The sequence below is a fragment of the Homarus americanus genome, unplaced genomic scaffold, assembly GCF_018991925.1.
Source record: "Homarus americanus isolate GMGI-L3 unplaced genomic scaffold, GMGI_Hamer_2.0 scaffold36734, whole genome shotgun sequence".
Classification (NCBI taxonomy): domain Eukaryota; kingdom Metazoa; phylum Arthropoda; class Malacostraca; order Decapoda; family Nephropidae; genus Homarus; species Homarus americanus.
The window spans coordinates 10432122-10449982 of record NW_024733126.1 but is presented as its reverse complement, the minus strand read 5'-3'; the positions used below and the strand labels follow the sequence as shown (position 1 = coordinate 10449982).

At 36.3% G+C, this 17861-nt stretch overlaps 1 protein-coding gene across 1 annotated transcript in view; it reads left to right on the top strand.

The window, feature by feature from the left end:
- LOC121869359 overlaps positions 1-17861 on the top strand; it is a 78013-nt gene that overhangs the window by 25999 nt on the left and 34153 nt on the right. The window contains exons 4-5 of the mRNA XM_042370695.1: positions 4063-4184; positions 13151-13315. Of these exons, the coding sequence (XP_042226629.1) occupies positions 4063-4184; positions 13151-13315 (287 nt within the window). The remainder of the gene's footprint in view (positions 1-4062; positions 4185-13150; positions 13316-17861) is intronic.

Genomic DNA, 17861 nt, shown 5'->3' with positions numbered 1-17861 from the left:
TTTGTGGGGTAGGCACCCACCAGCTCCAGGTATGAACACTTGACTGAGTAGTGCCCTCTTTGATGTTTATACACCTCAATTAGGTCACCCCTTACCGGTTGGTATTATAGCCTAGGCATTTGCAGGCGCTCTAATCTCTTTGGATAACTGAGGTGCCAAATTGCAGGCACCATTCTTGTTTTCCTTGTTTGGACATTTTCAATCAAATGACAGTCTCTAACATATCTCGGGGACCAGACAAAGTGACAGTACTCCAAGCGGGGAAGCACCTCACTCTTGAAGATTGTTACAAGGGATGGACTCTCTAGATATCTGGACTGACCTTATGGGTAACTCAGAATGAGAGGATTTTCTTGAAACGATCCAGTACTGTTTCCTAAGTCAACATATAACCGAACCCACCCGAGGTAATAATATACTCGATTTAGTTCTGTTGAACAGAGAAAACCTCATTAGTAATGTCGAGGTAGGGAACAAACTTGCAAATAGCGATCACAAAGAAATTAGATTCCAGTTAGAATTTCAGGACACCCGTAAGCAAAATTCCACTAAAGTCCCAGATTTCAGAAGGGCAAACTTTGATAGTTTGAAGAGGCAGCTGAGAGGGGGGATGTCACGCTTGGGGGGTGAACTACATGACCTCACATGAGGTGACCTCACTCAATGTATCCACAGAGGGCGACCTCACCCTACCCGGAGACCTGACAGTTGAGATTGACATGATAACGAGATCTGAGGTTGCTGAGTTCCACGACAATTTAAATAATGAGTAACTTAATGTACAAAGGCAGAACATACCATACAAAAAACTCAGATCAGACAACAATGACCCAAAATGGATAAATAATTATTTAAAGAACATTATTGGACAAAGGAAGGCTATAGGTAGGAGAATAAATCGTGGTGAAGTTTATCTCCGATATTACTACAGTGACCCCTCCGTTAACGAACTCAATCCGTTCCAGAAGGTCGTTCGTTAACCGAAAAGTTTGTTAACCGAAACCATTGTTTCAATGGGTTTTTGGGTAATTGGTTCCAGCTCACCGAAAATTTCCTAAATTAAACAAAAATGGTAGAAAAGTTCACTTACTTTGAGGTGTGTATGTAGAAGGCTCCTGGATGATGATGTATGTAGAAGGCTCCTGGATGATGATGATGATGATGATGGGATTTAGAATGGGGGTGGAGGAGAAGGAAGAAGAGAAGGCATTGGGGTGGAAGAGAAGTCACCCCATGGTGCCATTTCACCCATAAAATTTTAGCTCTCTGGTGTAATTCAAGATTATTTTCTTTAAATCAACACTGCACTGCATTATATATTGTCAATATATAAAATATATTTCAAAATGACCAATAATTTGCTTGGAAACAGAAAAAAAGCGTCTAGTTGAAGAGAGTCTCAAGCAAGATGTTACCTCCAGTGAAAAGAGAGAGAGACTAACGCCTGTTTGCTGTGTTAAGAGGCTGGATGCCGCGCATTAAACTAGTCACTTTACCTTCAATTATGTTCAATAATTGTTAAAATGACTAAAAAATTGAATATTAAACTTTTAAAATTATTGAATAGTATAAACTTCTTGATATTTACTAAAATAGTAAGGAATTTAAGCCCTAGAACCGATTAATGTATTGGCGGACTGATACTAAAGCTGGTTGCCCGGTCAGTGCAAGCGAAAACATGTTGAGGTCGGTTCGTAAGAACTTCGTTAACCGAATTTTTTTTCGTTAACCGAATTGAAGATCCTTATGGAAGGCAGTTCGTTAATCGAAATTACGTTAACCGAGATGTTCGTTAAACGAGGGGTCACTGTATAAGGTATTGGCCAGTAGGGTTTGGACCGAGATAAGAAAAGCCAAGAGGAATGATAAGCTGAAGATAGCAAGGGAGGCGAAGTCAAACCCCAAGGGATTCTATCAAATGTATCAAACTTGTATCAAACTAAAACACGAGAAAAGATTGGACCAATACAGTCAGATAACGGCGAGCTAACTGATGACGGAGAAATGAGCAATAATCTGAATAAATATTTTTCAACAGTTTTCACCACCGAAAATTTAAACATGATACCCGAGGCTCCGACTCTATACAGAGATAGTGAAGAAAATAAATTTAAGTGAGATAGTAGTGACTAGTAACGATGTTAGTAAGCAAATAGACGAACTAAAGCCTAATAAGTCACCAGGTCCCGATGAGATATTTGCCAGAGTATTAAAGGAATGTAAGGAAGAGCTTAGTATGCCCTTAGCAAAGTTGTTTAACATGTCCTTAAAAATGGGTGTAGTACCAGAATCCTGGAGAATAGCGAATGTAATAACGATTTTAAAGAAGGGAGATAGATCACTATCCTCTAGCTACCATCCCAATCAGTCTAACATCAATTGTAGGCAAATTACTGGAAGCAATCATTTCAAACTCTATTCAAAATCACCTGGAGAAGCACAAGTTGATCAATGATTCCCAACATGGCTTCACAAGCGGGCGTTCATGTCTAACTAATCTATTAACATTCTTTTCATCAGTTTTCGAATCAGTGGACGAGGGGCACAATTATGATGTGGTATTTCTCGACTTTAGCAAAGCCTTCGACAGAGTCCCCTCACGAAAGATTAATAAGAAAAGTGGAGGTTCATGGCATTAAAGGTGATATTCTAAAATGGATTAGGGCATGGTTACAGGACAAGAAACAGCGAGTGAGCATTACCAGCACTAAATCCCATTGGAGCAACGTCACTAGTGGAGTTCTGCAAGGCTCAGTACCTGGACCATTATTATTTATTATACTGTATGCATAAACGACATAGATATCGTCGTAGACTGCAACATAAGTAAATTTGCTGATGACGCTAAAATAGGACGTGTAATTAAATCTGACGAGGACTCCGCAAAACTACAGGAAGATCTGAAAATTTTTTTGAGTGGTTTGAAAAATGACAGATGAAATTCAATGAGGACAAATGTAAAGTACTCAGTATAGGAGATGTAAACAGGGAAACCAGATACCAGATGAAAAACGATGTTATTGGGAAATCCGACTGCGAGAGAGATTTAGGAGTAATGATAAGTAGGAATCTTAAGCCAAGTAAACAATATGTATTTGCTCACAGATATCCTTCTGTAGCTCTTCACAGTCTGTTTGGTTATTAACGTTTCTGAATAACTTGGCATCACCTGCAAGCATTTGTATGGAGGAATGTATGGCTTCCGGCATGTCATTTATGAAACAAACAAACAACAATGGGCTTAATACACTGCCCTGTGGTACCTCACTTTTAATGGGTACACATGACGATTTTGCAGCATTAATCACCACACACCTCTTGGGATCATGCAGAAAGTCTCCGATCCACAGTAGGACACTTCACCGAATCCCGTAACCTTTCCAGTTTAATTTTACGGGTACACTGTCAAAAGCCTTGGCAAAATCTTATTATATTTTGCCAATATTGCCACCCTGTTCCAGAAATTGGGTCCAAGCATCCAGTACCTTGAGTAATTTTGTTAAGGAGGAATGTCTCGGCATAAAACCGTGTTGGCAGCCCTTTACAGAAGGGGAGGGGGGAGGCAAAAAAAAATGAACCAAATATAAATACAGAAATGGAAAGAAATAGACAAATCAAAAGTGAGAAACGATATACCATATGTTGTGTTGTCAAAGAAAGAGAAACAATTGAGACCCTGCAATTGTGTGAAAATGAGGCAGAAAATCAGATCGGCAACCTGGGACTTTGTCACAATTTTTGTGATGCCATATGGCAGCAGGGTTTACCATTAGACAACACATTATGCTTCCAATGTCTTCCCCAGGCAGTAGTACCTCCCTGTTTGATAGCTGCTTATTTTTATGCTGAATGAAAATATTGATACACATTTGTTAAATTGTCTTTAAAAATAAGGCAACACACACCTTTGTCTTTTGCGTAAATTTGTGCAGATAATGACCCTGAAAAGGGTGATTTTTTAACTGAATAGGATAATATTACATTTACAGGTACAATATAACATTTATATTCTACCTCAATGATAAATTTTTTCATACTAATTTCCACCTTTATCTTTACCAGAAGGTTCTTCAGCTGATGAGCGTTCAAGAACTTTAAGCCATAAGTGTAGCTCACGACTTAAGGAACTGATGGAGGAATTTCCTGAGGGTCTTGCTATTGACGAACTTAAAGGAGTTTACACGGTAAATAGTAGCTGTATCACCAGTAATCATAGCTTATTTTTTGTGCCAGTCCAAGTTTTGTCAATTTTGCATCCTCCAGCCTAAAGTGAAGAAAAAACGTTAATTGAACAAAGTTGAAAGTTATAAAACATAAAAAAAAGAAAAGAGAAACCTTGTTTAGCATCTGCTGTCCCTTTTAAGTTTTCATAGTGGTATGAAAGTTGAGGCCACTATGTCTTCCTGACATCTCCCAACGCTTAATGGTTGTTTGGGTACTCAAGCTAAACTTTAAACTTTATCATTGCCTTTGTCTTTATATCATTACTTTTCATCAAAATTCTGTTTATTTATTCCCATATCATTATTAATGTTTACGAGTGAAATAACGTATGTGACACCTGTATCCATGGAACGTCCACAGAAATTCAGAGATTCCATCTGTATACTTTGATGCAGATATGTTTTTTTAATTTGCACTGCTATTCTTTTAATAAGCACCAAATTCTAAACTTGGTATGCATGTAGGTTAGGTGTGCATATACAGTGGTCCCTCGGTTAACGAAATTTCGGTTAACGAATTACCTTCCATAAGAATATTCAATTCGGTTAACGAACAAAAATTCGGTTAACGAAATTCTTAAACGAAAATGTTTCGACATGCTTTGGGTTGCTCACCAGCTGGAAGATTAGTCTGCCAATACAGAAATCGGTTCTAGGGCTTACATTCGTTAAAATTGGAGTAAATATCAAGAAGGTTGTACTATTCAATAATTTTAAAAGTTTAATATTAATTTTTTTTAGTCATTTTAACACTTATTGAACATAATTGCAGTACAGAGAGCTAGTTTTTGGTGCACCAATCAGCCACTTCACTCACCCACCAAGGCTTCAGTTTGTGTTTCTGTTCAGTGGAGGAAACATCTTGCTTGTGGGTCTCTTGAACACAGAGTATTTTTACTTTTTTACAGTACAATTATTGGTCATTCTGAAATTTATTTAACATGTTGACAATATATAGTGCAGTGCAGTGTTGATTTAAAGAAAATAATATTGAATTACACCTTGTGAACTCAAAATTTTATGGGTGAAATGACGGCATGAAGCATGGGGTGATTTCTCTTCCACCCCCACTTCCTTCTCCTCTCCCTTCTCCTCCACCCCAACTTCTAATTCCCATCATCATCATCATCAACCAGGAGACTTCTATATACACACCTCAAAGTAAGTGTACTTTACTGCATTTTACTAGATTTTAAGGTATAGTAATAAATAATACCTCAGACTAAAGTTAGGATAATATAATTAACATTTCTGGATTCCTTGCAGGTCAGGGAATATTTTGAATGTAAACTTCATATATTTTGCACAAAAGATAAAATATTTGCTTTGTGTAAACCAAATTATTACATTAGATCTAAAATTTGTATGTCTAATACAAATTCCATGATGTTTATATTAAAAATGATCATCATATTGTAAGAATTCCAGCAATGTAAATTATATTCTGGCCGGTAATTTGTATGAATTTTATGAGCTAAAACAAGTATCTTCAGTAAATAAACAAAAATTATGCTTCACCAACACTATCTGTCAATCAAAATACCCCACCTCCGCCCTAGCTGGGTCCCTCCCTCCCTACCAGAGAAATGTTTGGGAGAAAACAGTATACGTATTTACATTTTTAGTAATAAATAATAACTCAGACTAAAGTTAGGATAATATAATTGACATTTCTGGATCCCTTGCAGGTTAGGGAATATTTTGAATGTAAACTTCATATATTTTGCACTAAAGATAAAATATTTGCTTTGTGTAAACGAAATTATTACATTAGATCTAAAATTTGTATGTCTAATGCAAAATCCATGATGTTTATATTCAAAATGTTCATCATATTGTAAGAATTCCAGCAATGGAAATTATATTCTGGCCGGATAATTTGTATGAATTTTATGAGCTAAATAAAAAATTATACTTCACCCGCGTATATGAGTAGATGCACCGCGTAAAATGAAATTCCGGTTCTGGCTAGGTAGCGTGTAAATGTAGAATCGCGTAAAGTGAAACCGCGTAAATCGGGGTATTACTGTAGTGTATAGCCCAAATAACCAATGAATATAAAACTTCAAACAAGATTTTGATGTGGATTAACACCTGGTTCGAAGACAGGCAACAAAGAGTGGTAATAAATGGAGTACTTTCTAAATAGAAAAAGGTTCTCAGTGGATTACCACAAGGCTCTGTCCTGGGACCACCTTGTTTGTGATCTACATAAACTACATAGATGAAAATATATGGAGCCATATTGTCAAGTTTGCGGACAAAATGAAGATGATCATTCTACCGCTAATCGTTTATCACAGTCTGCTTTACTGTGTTTTATTAATTGCAACCGATACTACTACAGTGGTCCCTCGGTTAACGAATGGTTCGATTAATGAAATTTCGGTTAACGAATTACCTCCCATAAGGATCTTCAATTCGGTTAACGAACAAAACTTCGATTAACGAAATCCTTACACAAAACACTTTTTTGTGAGCATCAGCTGACGGGTTAGTCTGCCAATTCAGTAATCTGTTCTATGTTTACATTCGTTTCCAATGGAGTAAATATCAAGAAAGTTGTGCTCTTTAATATTTTTGCATTTTTTATATTACAATTATTAATCATTTTAAAATTTAGTTAACATGTTGATAATATATGCAGTACAGGGAACTAGTTTTTTGTGCGCCCATCATCCGCTTGACTCAGCCACCAGGCGTCAGTCTGGCTTTGTTGACAGTGGAGTGAACATCTATTTTGTTGGTGTCTTGAATATTTTTGCATTTTTACTTTGAAATTATTGGTCATTCTGAAATTTAGTTAACATATTGATAATATATAGTGCAGTGCAGTGTTGATTTAAATAAAATAATCTTGAATTACACCTAGTGAACTTAAAATTTTATTGGTGAAATGACGGCATCAAGCATGGGTCCACTGAAAGGTGATTTCTCCTTCATCCCCACTTCCTTCTCTTCTCCTCCACCCCCACCCCCACTTCTAATTCCCATCATCATCATCAATCAGGAACCTTCTACATACACACCTCAAAGTAAGTGTACTTTACTGCATTTTTTTTACTTTGTATGTACAGTTGAACCTTGATTTACGCGGTTCTCGTTTATGTGTTTGGTCATTTACGCGGTACCTTGCCAGAACCCGGATGCCCGTGCGGTGAATTTACTCATTTACGCGGGTGAAGTATAATTTGTTTATTTACTGAAGATATTTGTTTTAGCTCATAAAATTCATACAAATTACCCGGCCAGAATGTAATTTACATTGCTGGAATTCTTCTAAGATTGTGATTATTTTAAATATAAACATCATGGAATTTGCATAAGACATACAAATTTTAGATCTAATGTAAGAATTTTGATTACAAAGAGCAAAAATTTTATCTTTTGTGCAAAATATATGACATTTATATTCAAAATATTCCTAGTCTTGCAAGGAATCCAGCAATGTCAATTATATTATCCTAACTTTAGTTTGAGGTATTATTTAATACTAAAAATGTAAATATACTGTTTTAACCCAAACATTTCTCTGGTAGGGAGGGAGGGTGGGATCCAGCGAGCATGGGAAGAGAGGGGGGAGCCGCAGGTGGAGTATTTTGATTGACAGATAGTATCTGGGTGAAGTGTAATTTGTTTAATTTACTGAAGATATTTGTTTTAGCTCATAAAATTCATACAAATTACCCGGCCAGAATATAATTTACATTGCTGGAATTCTTATAAGATTGTGATTATTTTAAATATAAACATCATGGAATTTGCATTAGACATACAAATTTTAGATCTAATGTAAGAATTTTGATTACAAAGAGCCAAAATTTTATCTTTTGTGCAAAATATATGACGTTTATATTCAAAATATTCCTGGTCTTGCAAGGAATCCAGCAATGTCAATTATATTATCCTAACTTTAGTCTGAGGTATTATTTATTACTAAAAATGTAAGCTTAATTTTTTTCACCCAAACATTTCTCTAGTAGGAAGGTTAAGGTGGGGGGTAGGGATGGAGGGAGGGACCCAGCTAGTGTGGGAAGAGGGGGGGAGCGGAGGTTGGGTATTTTGATTGACAGATAGTGTCTGGGTCGAGTATAATTTATTTATTTACTGAAGATATTTGTTTTAGCTCATAAAATTCATACAAATTACCCGGTCAGAATGTAATTTACATTGCTGGAATTCTTATAAGATTGTGATTATTTTAAATATAAACATCATGGAATTTGCATTAGACATACAAATTTTAGATCTCATGTAAGAATTTTGATGACAGCCAAAATTTTATCTTTTGTGCAAAATATATGACATTTATATTCAAAATATTCCTAGTCTTGCAAGGAATCCAGCAATGTCAATTATATTATCCTAACTTTAGTCTGAGGTATTATTTATTACTATACCTCAAAATCTAGTGTTTTCACCGAAACATTTCTCAGAGGGAGGAGCCAGCGAGCGTGAGAAGAGGGAGGGGGGGGGGGAAGTTGAGTCCATTATTTGAATGGACATTAACCTGGCGACTGTATTTCTCTTAAATATTAATTGTGTGTGCACACCATCATAAAATTAAGATGTTATTTTTACTACAACGTAGGTATTGTGTCAGTATTGTGTCGGAAAAAGTGGAGTTTGGGAGTCGGCCCAGTCTCTATTTCAATTAATCCCATATGTTCTGTTATTCCATTTACAGGGTTCTCGTTTTGTGTTTCTCGTTTTACGCGCTACTCCGCAGGTTCAATTGACCGCATAAATCAGGGGACCACTGTACTTTTCTGTGAGCTGGAACCAATTACCCAATATCCCATTGAAACAATAGATTCAGATAATGAAATTTTTGGTTAACGAACGACTCTGTTGAACGAATTGTGTTTGTTAACCGAGGGACCACTGTATTTAACTGCGTTGGGAAGATAATTAATTTTTAAATTTTCCATCACCGTGTGCGCGGGAATTGGTGGTTGGTGGGCTAGTCGTGGAAGTGATGGAAGTGATCACATTCAGTGTCTCATTGTCTATTGTATGCAGATCTAGGTTACTTGCTTTGATCTTGTTGTGTACTAGTGCTTATTGTATGATGATTTTATGGGTTACGAGTTATGTAACACAATTTGACTACAAATCACTCTACGTCATTTAGTATTAAACAAAAAATATTGTTCAAACCAATGTGAAGAATGTATGATAATTTAACTCAATAAATCTATCCATCTTAACTTAAAAATCAGTAAATTTTCAGAATTAAAAGTACTGTATGTACTGTACAGTAATTCCAAGATTTAACCTTGAGTTTGTGAGTTTGACTACCTTACATTCCATGCACTGCTGTTCCCCACACAGAGGTTGTGCTGGCACAGTTCCTCCCGGTCACCTGTATCTCACACTGAAAGCACCCCTCCCATAAGCAGAAATGCAGAAACAGTGGACCGGTGCTCTCAACCACCAAAGCTCCTCCCAATAGCCTTGTGGGCTGGTAGATGCATCTCTAAGGGTGTAATTTGGATCTGGATCGCTCTACGCAATGTTTATTAAAATGGAAAAACCGCTTCTGTTATTGTACTGATGCAATCTGTGTCATAAGACTTCAATGGGGTGAGATTTCTTGCCATGGCCAGGAGTACCAGAGGATTAGTAACACTTTCCTGGATACTATTGAGAAGGAGAAAAATCTTGACTTTGTGATAGATCATTCGCTGAAGGTGGTGCAACAAGTGTGGACAGCCGTGAGAAAAGCAATTAGAGATTTGGGAATTGTAAAGTGTACTTTCGAATACAAAGATAGGAAAATGCTCCTTCAATTTTACAAGTCTCACGTTTCTCCCTGTTTGGGTTACTGTATACAGGCATGGCAACCCTACCTCCAGGATTACCTAACTTCCCTAGAAAAGGTGCAATACAGAGCGACTAAAATTATTTGTGAACTATAGTAAGTTCTCCTGTAACGCGTGTTTTCTTAGCGTGATTTGGTTATAATGCGGTGAATGTACAGTACTGTACAGTACAGTGGTCCCTTGGTTAACGAGCACAATCCATTCTAGAAGGTCGCTCGTTAACCGAAACCATTGTTTCAATGGGTTTTTGGGTAATTGGTTCCAGCTCACCGAAAATTGCCTAAATTCAACAAAAAAGGTAGAAATGTACACTTACTTTGAGGTGTGTATGTAGAAGGCTCCTGGATTATGATGCTGATGTGAATTTGAAGTGGGAGGTGCAGGAGGAGAAGGGAGAAGAGAAGGAAGTGGAGGTGGAGGAGAAGCATTTTACTGCTTCTTGGAAGGTGGGTCACCTTCCATGAAAATGTCAGGAACCTCTGGACTGACAGATTCTCCACCAGGAACATCCTCTCTCCTTCTTGAAGTGGAAGGCTGAGGGCTAGCATTTTGTTCCCTCTGCCTTTTACTGAAGAAAGTGTCAATTGTGGTCTGTGGGGCATCTCTCCTCCCCATCATTAACTTATGTTTAAAGAAGGAGACCATTGTGTCCTCAACATTACACAAAGTTAGTTCATATTTTTTCACATCTGGGTGCCTTGAAGCCAGTTTCCTGAACTTCTCCCAGTAGTAAATAACATCTTTCAACTCTGAAGTTGACATATGGTCATCACTTTCCTTTTCCTCCTCACCATTGTCAGCCTCTAACATCTCATCCAGTTGCTTCAAGTCTTCAGGAGTAAGTTCCTCCTCATGTGACATCACAAGCTCTTCGACATCATCCTCCTCCACTTCAAGGCCTATTGACTGACCAATGGACACAATCTCCTGGTCCAACTCTGTTGCTTCCTCAAATCCCTCAAAATCATGGACTACTGTGTGATGGCCACAGTGCTTTCCATGAAGAATTGAGGGATCTAGTGGAGACTTCTTGCCATGATGACACAATCAATTTTACAGCCTCCAGGATGTTGAATTGTGTCTTCCAGAACTGTTTCAGTGTTAGTTCAGGATCAGTGGAAGTTGCCTGATGACACCTAAACATTTTCTTCATGTACAACTTCTTGAAGTTGCTGATCACATTCTGGTCCATTGTCTGTATGATTGATGTAGTGTTGGGAGGCAAAAACAACACTTTCACAAAGTCATATTGATACTCCAAAGTTCTGGCAAGGTCAGGGTCATGACCAGGGGCATTATCCATGAGGAGAAGAGCCTTTAAAGGGAGTTTATTGGTGGTTAGGTAGCTCTTCACAGAAGGGCAAAACACCTCAACAGCCCATTCATTAAAGAACTGTCTTGTCACCCATGCCTAATGGTTGGACTTCCAATATACTCCAAGCTTTCCTCTTACCACTTTTTCTTGTTTGAACACCCTGGGGTTCTCAGAGTGGTAAACAAGCATAGGCTTCAATTCGGAAATCCCCTGAAGCATTGGCACCAAGCAATAGAGTGAGACGGTATTTTGTGGGTTTATGCCCAGGTAAAGAGGCTTCATCTCTGGTGATGAATGTTCTTTTGGGCATCTTTTTCCAAAACAGCCCAGTTTCGTCCACATTGAACACTTGCTGTGGAAGATAATTTTCTTCATCCATCAGTTCTTTAAACTCCACTAAAAACTTTGCTGCCCCTTCCTTATCAGCACTAGCAGCCTCACCATGCCTAACTACACTAAATATGTCACTTCTTTTCTCATATTTTTCGAACCAGCCTTTGCTGGCCCTAAAATCTTCAAATTCTGTGCCTGAAGAACCAGGTTGATCTGTCTTTAAATGTTCGTAAACCTCCCTGGCTCTTTCACGAATTATAAATTCAGTAGAAACTGAATCACCTTTCATCTATTTTTCCCTAATCCAGATGAGAAGTAACCTCTGTTCCTGCAATTAGGGATCTACTTTTAAACACTCTTGTAGATTTGTCTCTCACTTTCACTTCTTTAAATTTTTCTTTCTGTGCAAGAATTGTCGACACAGTTAATGTCGACATGCCATATTCTTTGCATAGCGCACTGTTCTAATGCCTTCTTCATGTTTTTTTTATGTAATTTCCTGCTTAGTTTGCATTGAAATCGCTTTCCTTGATCTCTTCAGCCCCATGCTGGATTCAAACAATCTCAACACTTGATATTTTAAGTTTAAACTTGCTATAAATAAAGAATATTTCAAGCAAGATGTTACCTCCACTGATAAGACAGAGAGACTAACGCCTGTTTGGTGTGTTGACAGGCTGCATGGCGCGCATGAAACTAGTTTCCTTACCTTCACTTATGTTCAATAATTGTTAAAATGACTAAAAAATTAATATTAAACTTTTAAAATTATTGAATAGTATAAACGTCTTGATATTTACTAAAATTGTAAGGAATTTAAGCCCTAGAACCGATTACTGTATTGGCGGACTAATACTACAGCTGGTGGACCGCCAAATGCAAGCGAAAACATGTTGAAGTCGGCTCTTAAAAAACTCGTTAATCGAGGGATTGCTCGTTAACCGAAGTTAAGAATCTTATGGAAGGTAAATCGTTAACCGAAATCTCGTTAACTGAGGCGCTTGTTAGCCGAAATCTCGTTAACCGAGGGACCACTGTATTATTATTATTGTATTAATACAGTATTATTATTATTAATATCAAAAATTTTATTATTATAATTATTATTATAATTAGTATTACTATTACATTTTCGCCCCCCAGGCCCCGATGTGGGTCAGTGATCTATGCCTGGGTGGGCTAATCCCTGTTTAAAAAAAAAAAAAAAAATTCTGGGTGTTCAGAGCTTTTCGGTTTTCAGAATTTGGATAAAGGGTTATCAACCTGTATATATATATATATATATATATATATATATATATATATATATATATATATATATATATATATATATATATATATATATATATATATATATATATATATATATATATAAACCTACCTTATATATATATATATATATATATATATATATATATATATATATAAACCTACCTTATTATTGTTCCATTAAGGGTTTTTATGGAGCCACACTGGATGATTTGAATCCTGAATGCTGTGGTTATAAAAGCCTTGAAGCTCTTCTGAGAGCCTACTCAGAAACGGTCACTCTTCACTATGAAAAGGGAACTATCATGGTGCGGCCAAATACTGCACTTATACCTCAGCCATTATGCCAGGTGAGAGATTTGCACTTTTTTGTAATGTTTATATGCACCTGTCCTGTATGTGTCTATCACAGTTTTTTAATGAGAATAAACAAAAATATTCCATGTAGAATAGTTCATTTTCTTCCTTTGATTTTGTTTTTGTTTTCACCACTTTTTAATTCACTGGCCGTTTTGGCACTTGGTCCGTTCTTTTATTACTTTTTATGACCTTTATTGTTTAGTTTTAGTACAGGAATACCCCGGTTATCGCAAAGGATGATTTCCTGAAAGTCATTGTGAATAACGAATTTGCGAATATCTGGGCAATTTTGCCATAAGAATTAATATATGTGCATTTCAGCCCACAACTCGCACACACACACACACACACACATATATATATATATATATATATATATATATATATATATATATATATATATATATTGTATATATATATATATATATATATATATATATATATATATATATATATATATATATATATATATATATATATATATATATATATATATATATATATATATATATATATATATATATATATATATATATATATATATATATATATATATATATATATATACATATATATATATGCAAGTAAATCAATGTAGTTATGTTTTGATCTAGGTATACGCTTTGATAACTAATAAGGAAAGAAGAAACACTTAAGTCTCTAAGTTACTGCAATCTATGCTCAGTGAGTACAGACTCAAAGAGAAGTATACACAAGGTGTATAGTAGTACCCCGCTTAACACGGTCAATAAAACCCACAGGGTACCGTGTTAAGTGAAAACCGCGCTAAGTGAACAACAGAACATATGGGATTAATTCCAATAGAAACTGGCCCGACCCCCAAACTCCACTTTTTCACAATACCTATGTTCTAGTAAAAATAACATCTTAATTTTATGATGGTACATGCACACAATTAATACTTAAGAGAAATAGAGAAATACAGTCGCCAAATTAATGTCCATTCAAATAACGGACTCGACTCCCTCCCCCTCTTCTCACATTACACTGCTGGCTCTTCCCTCTCTGAGAAATTTTTGGGGGAAAACCACTAAATTTTAATAAATAATACCTCAAACTAAAGTTAGGATAATACAATTGACATTGCCAAGGATTCCTAAGATTGAGAATATTTCTGAATATAAATAAGTATATTTCATGGCTAAAAGATAACATATTTACTCAGAGTAAACATTATATCTATGATTTGTATGTCTAATGCAAAATCTATGATGTTTATATTCAAATGACTACCAAAATTGTAAGAATTCCAGCAATGTAAAATTATATTCTGCCGGGTAATTTGTATGAATTTTATGAGTTAAAATAAATATCTCCCAGTTAATAAAAAAAAAATATTCTTCACGGGATACTATCTGTCAGACCTGTGCTACCCCACCTTGCTCTTCCAACCACGCGGTCCGTCCCAACCCTCCCCCCCCCACCCCCCACCAATCCTCCTAAAGAGATGTTGGGTGAAAAAACTAAATTTTAACATTTAGTATTAAATAATACCTCAGATTAAAGTTAGGATAATATAATTGACATTGCTGGATTCCTTGTAAGACCAGGAATATTTTGAATATAAATGTCATATATTTTGCACAAAAGATAACATATTTACTCAGAGTAAACATTACATCTAAAATTTGTATATCTAATGCAAAATCTATGATGTTTATATTCAAAATGATCATCAAATTATAAGAATTCCAGCAATGTAAATTATATTCTGACCTGGTAATTTGTATGAATTTTATGAGCTAAAACAAATATCTTCAGTTAATAAAAAAAAAATATTCTTCACACGGTAACAGATGGTCGGTCGGTCCCTCCCTCCTCCCCACCCCCCACCAACCCTCCCCACCCCCCACCAACCCTCCCTACTAGATGTGTGGGAAAACCAGAATATTTACCTTTTTAGTAATGAATAATACCTCAAACTAAAGTTAGGATAATATAATTGACATTGCTGGATTCCTTGTAAGACCAGGAATATTTTGAATACAAATGTCATATATTTTGCACAAAAATAACATATTTACTCAGAGTAAACATTATATCTAAAATTTGTATGTCTAATGCAAAATCTATGATGTTTTTATTCAAAATGATCATCATATTGTAAGAATTCCAGCAATGTAAATTATATTCTGGCTGGGTAATTTGTATGAATTTTATGAGCTAAAACAGGCAGTCAGGCAGGGTGGCGGGTGGGGCGAATCTAAAAATAGCTCTCGAGCCGGACACACCGCGTATACGTGGAAAAAACCCGCGTTAAGTGAAAGTTCAGCTCTGGCGAGGCACCGCGTATACGGTAAAACGCGCTAAGCGAAACCGCGTTAAGCTGGGTAATACTGTATATATACAGAGGAGAGTGAGACCAGGTCCATAATGGCTTATTGGGTAAATAATTAAAATAATCTTGAATAGCATGAATGTTGGTATTGGGTCAGATGTGGTAAGGTGACCTGCTCCTTTCCTCAATTTGGTTAAAATCTTATAAATACAAATTGTCCAGTTTGCACAAGCCACATCAAATTCATGTTGAAGCTTCTGATGTTTTATTAAGGCTAGATTCCTATGATGTTCACTTACTAACTGAATTACAAGGTAATATTGAGTGAGGCATTATCTCAGTCAATGCAATGCTTGTTATCCTCAAATGAACAAACAGAGCATTGGATTCCTGGCCTGTCCAAACACCGTATTTGTGTTGTTTAATTTTAGCCAGACTCGATTCGTCTGCCTAAGTAAAGAATATATTACATTCCTTGCAAGGAACTTTATAAATGCAACCAATTGTGTTGTTGGGGGAGTTCTTGATTAACATTTGTTTAACAGTGCATGAGTTTTTAATTGCCACATTGACGTTCCAGGTTTTTAGTTGTGAAGGAATGTGTGAGAAATTTTTGTGAAATGGTAATATTAAGATATTCTTATGGTCATGGGTGGGCTTGGGATCAGTTCTATAAAAAGTTTTCTTAGTAATGTTTAGGCATTTGTCTATGAAAGATCTAGGGTATTTAAGGTTTGAGCCAATATTTTAGATATATTTGTATTCCTCATCAATGATTTCCGGACTGCAAATTTTCAAAGCACGTAAAAACATTGTTGAAAATACTGACTGTTTGACTCTATTATGGTGGGCAGAATAATAATGAATGTATGAACACACATTAGTTGGTTTTCTATAAATACTGAACTTAAAAGTGTTACCTATTCTATGTATCAGACAGTCTAGGAATGGCAATTTACAGTCTTGCTCTAATTCCATAGTGAATTTGATCGAGGGGGCTAAGTTGTTAAGTTGTGGCAGGAAAGCTTTTAGGTCCTCATTACATGGCCAGAGACATAATACATCATCAACATATCTAAACCAGACTGCTGAGGGTGGTAAAATATTATTTAATAGTTTCTTTTCAAAGAATTCCATATATAGGTTGCTTAATACAGGTGAGAGTGGATTACCCATTGCCATACCAAATTTTTGAGCATAATATTCCCCATTGAATTCGAATTTGCAATCCTTAATACATAGTTTGATGAGTTCGATGAAGTCGTCTTTCGAGACGGGCAGTGAAATGTCATCCAGGGAATCTATGAGGAACTCTAGTAAATCATCAACTGGGACCTTTGTAAAGAGTGATGTTACATCAAAGCTGACCAGTTTAAATCATAATTAATGTGTAAGTTGTTGATTTTATCAACCAGATCCATATTATTCTTGATATTGGAGTTAGAAATGTTGCCAACTAGGGGATTTAGTAAAGAAACTAACCATTTAGATAGTTTATAAGAGATTGACCCAACTGAGCTAATGATGGGTCTTGCTGGGTTATTGGGCTTGTGGGTCTTGATTACAGCGTACATGTATGGCAGTGGAGGGGACGTTGAAGTAAGATGTTTAATGAGAGTAGCTTTGCCTCTCAATAGGGACTTCAGTTTTTTGTTGAACTGGGTGTTCACAGTGTTGAGAGGATTATTGATGAGAGTACATCCTTGTAGATGTACTCTCATGTTTGTGGATAGGGTGAGTGTCTGAACACTTCTCAAAAGGTATGATACCTTGAGGCACACATTCAGTTCATCAGCTGCAGTGCTTCGAGAAATGACAGGTAGGGTCTGGCGAAAGAGTCTAGCAATGACCATTGTAATGCCACGATAGGACGCCACTCTCCGGGAGGCTCCACATTGTCTCATTGTAGTGCATTAGGGTAGACCACATTTTTGGTTTTGCCATTATCACAAGTATGTAAAGATTTTTTTAGCATTAAACTGTTATTATTTTATTGTCTATTCATTATTACATATATCACCACCCATCATCACTACATACAACACCATCCATGATCACTACATATAACACCATCCATCATCACTACATATAACACCACCCATCATCACTACATATAACAACACCCATCATCACTCATGGCGGGGCATTTGAAATTACTCTGAAATTTCTGATTACAATCGACCCCCCTAAAAAAGACAGCACTGTCCTCATGTGCTGAGAAAACATTATATTATATA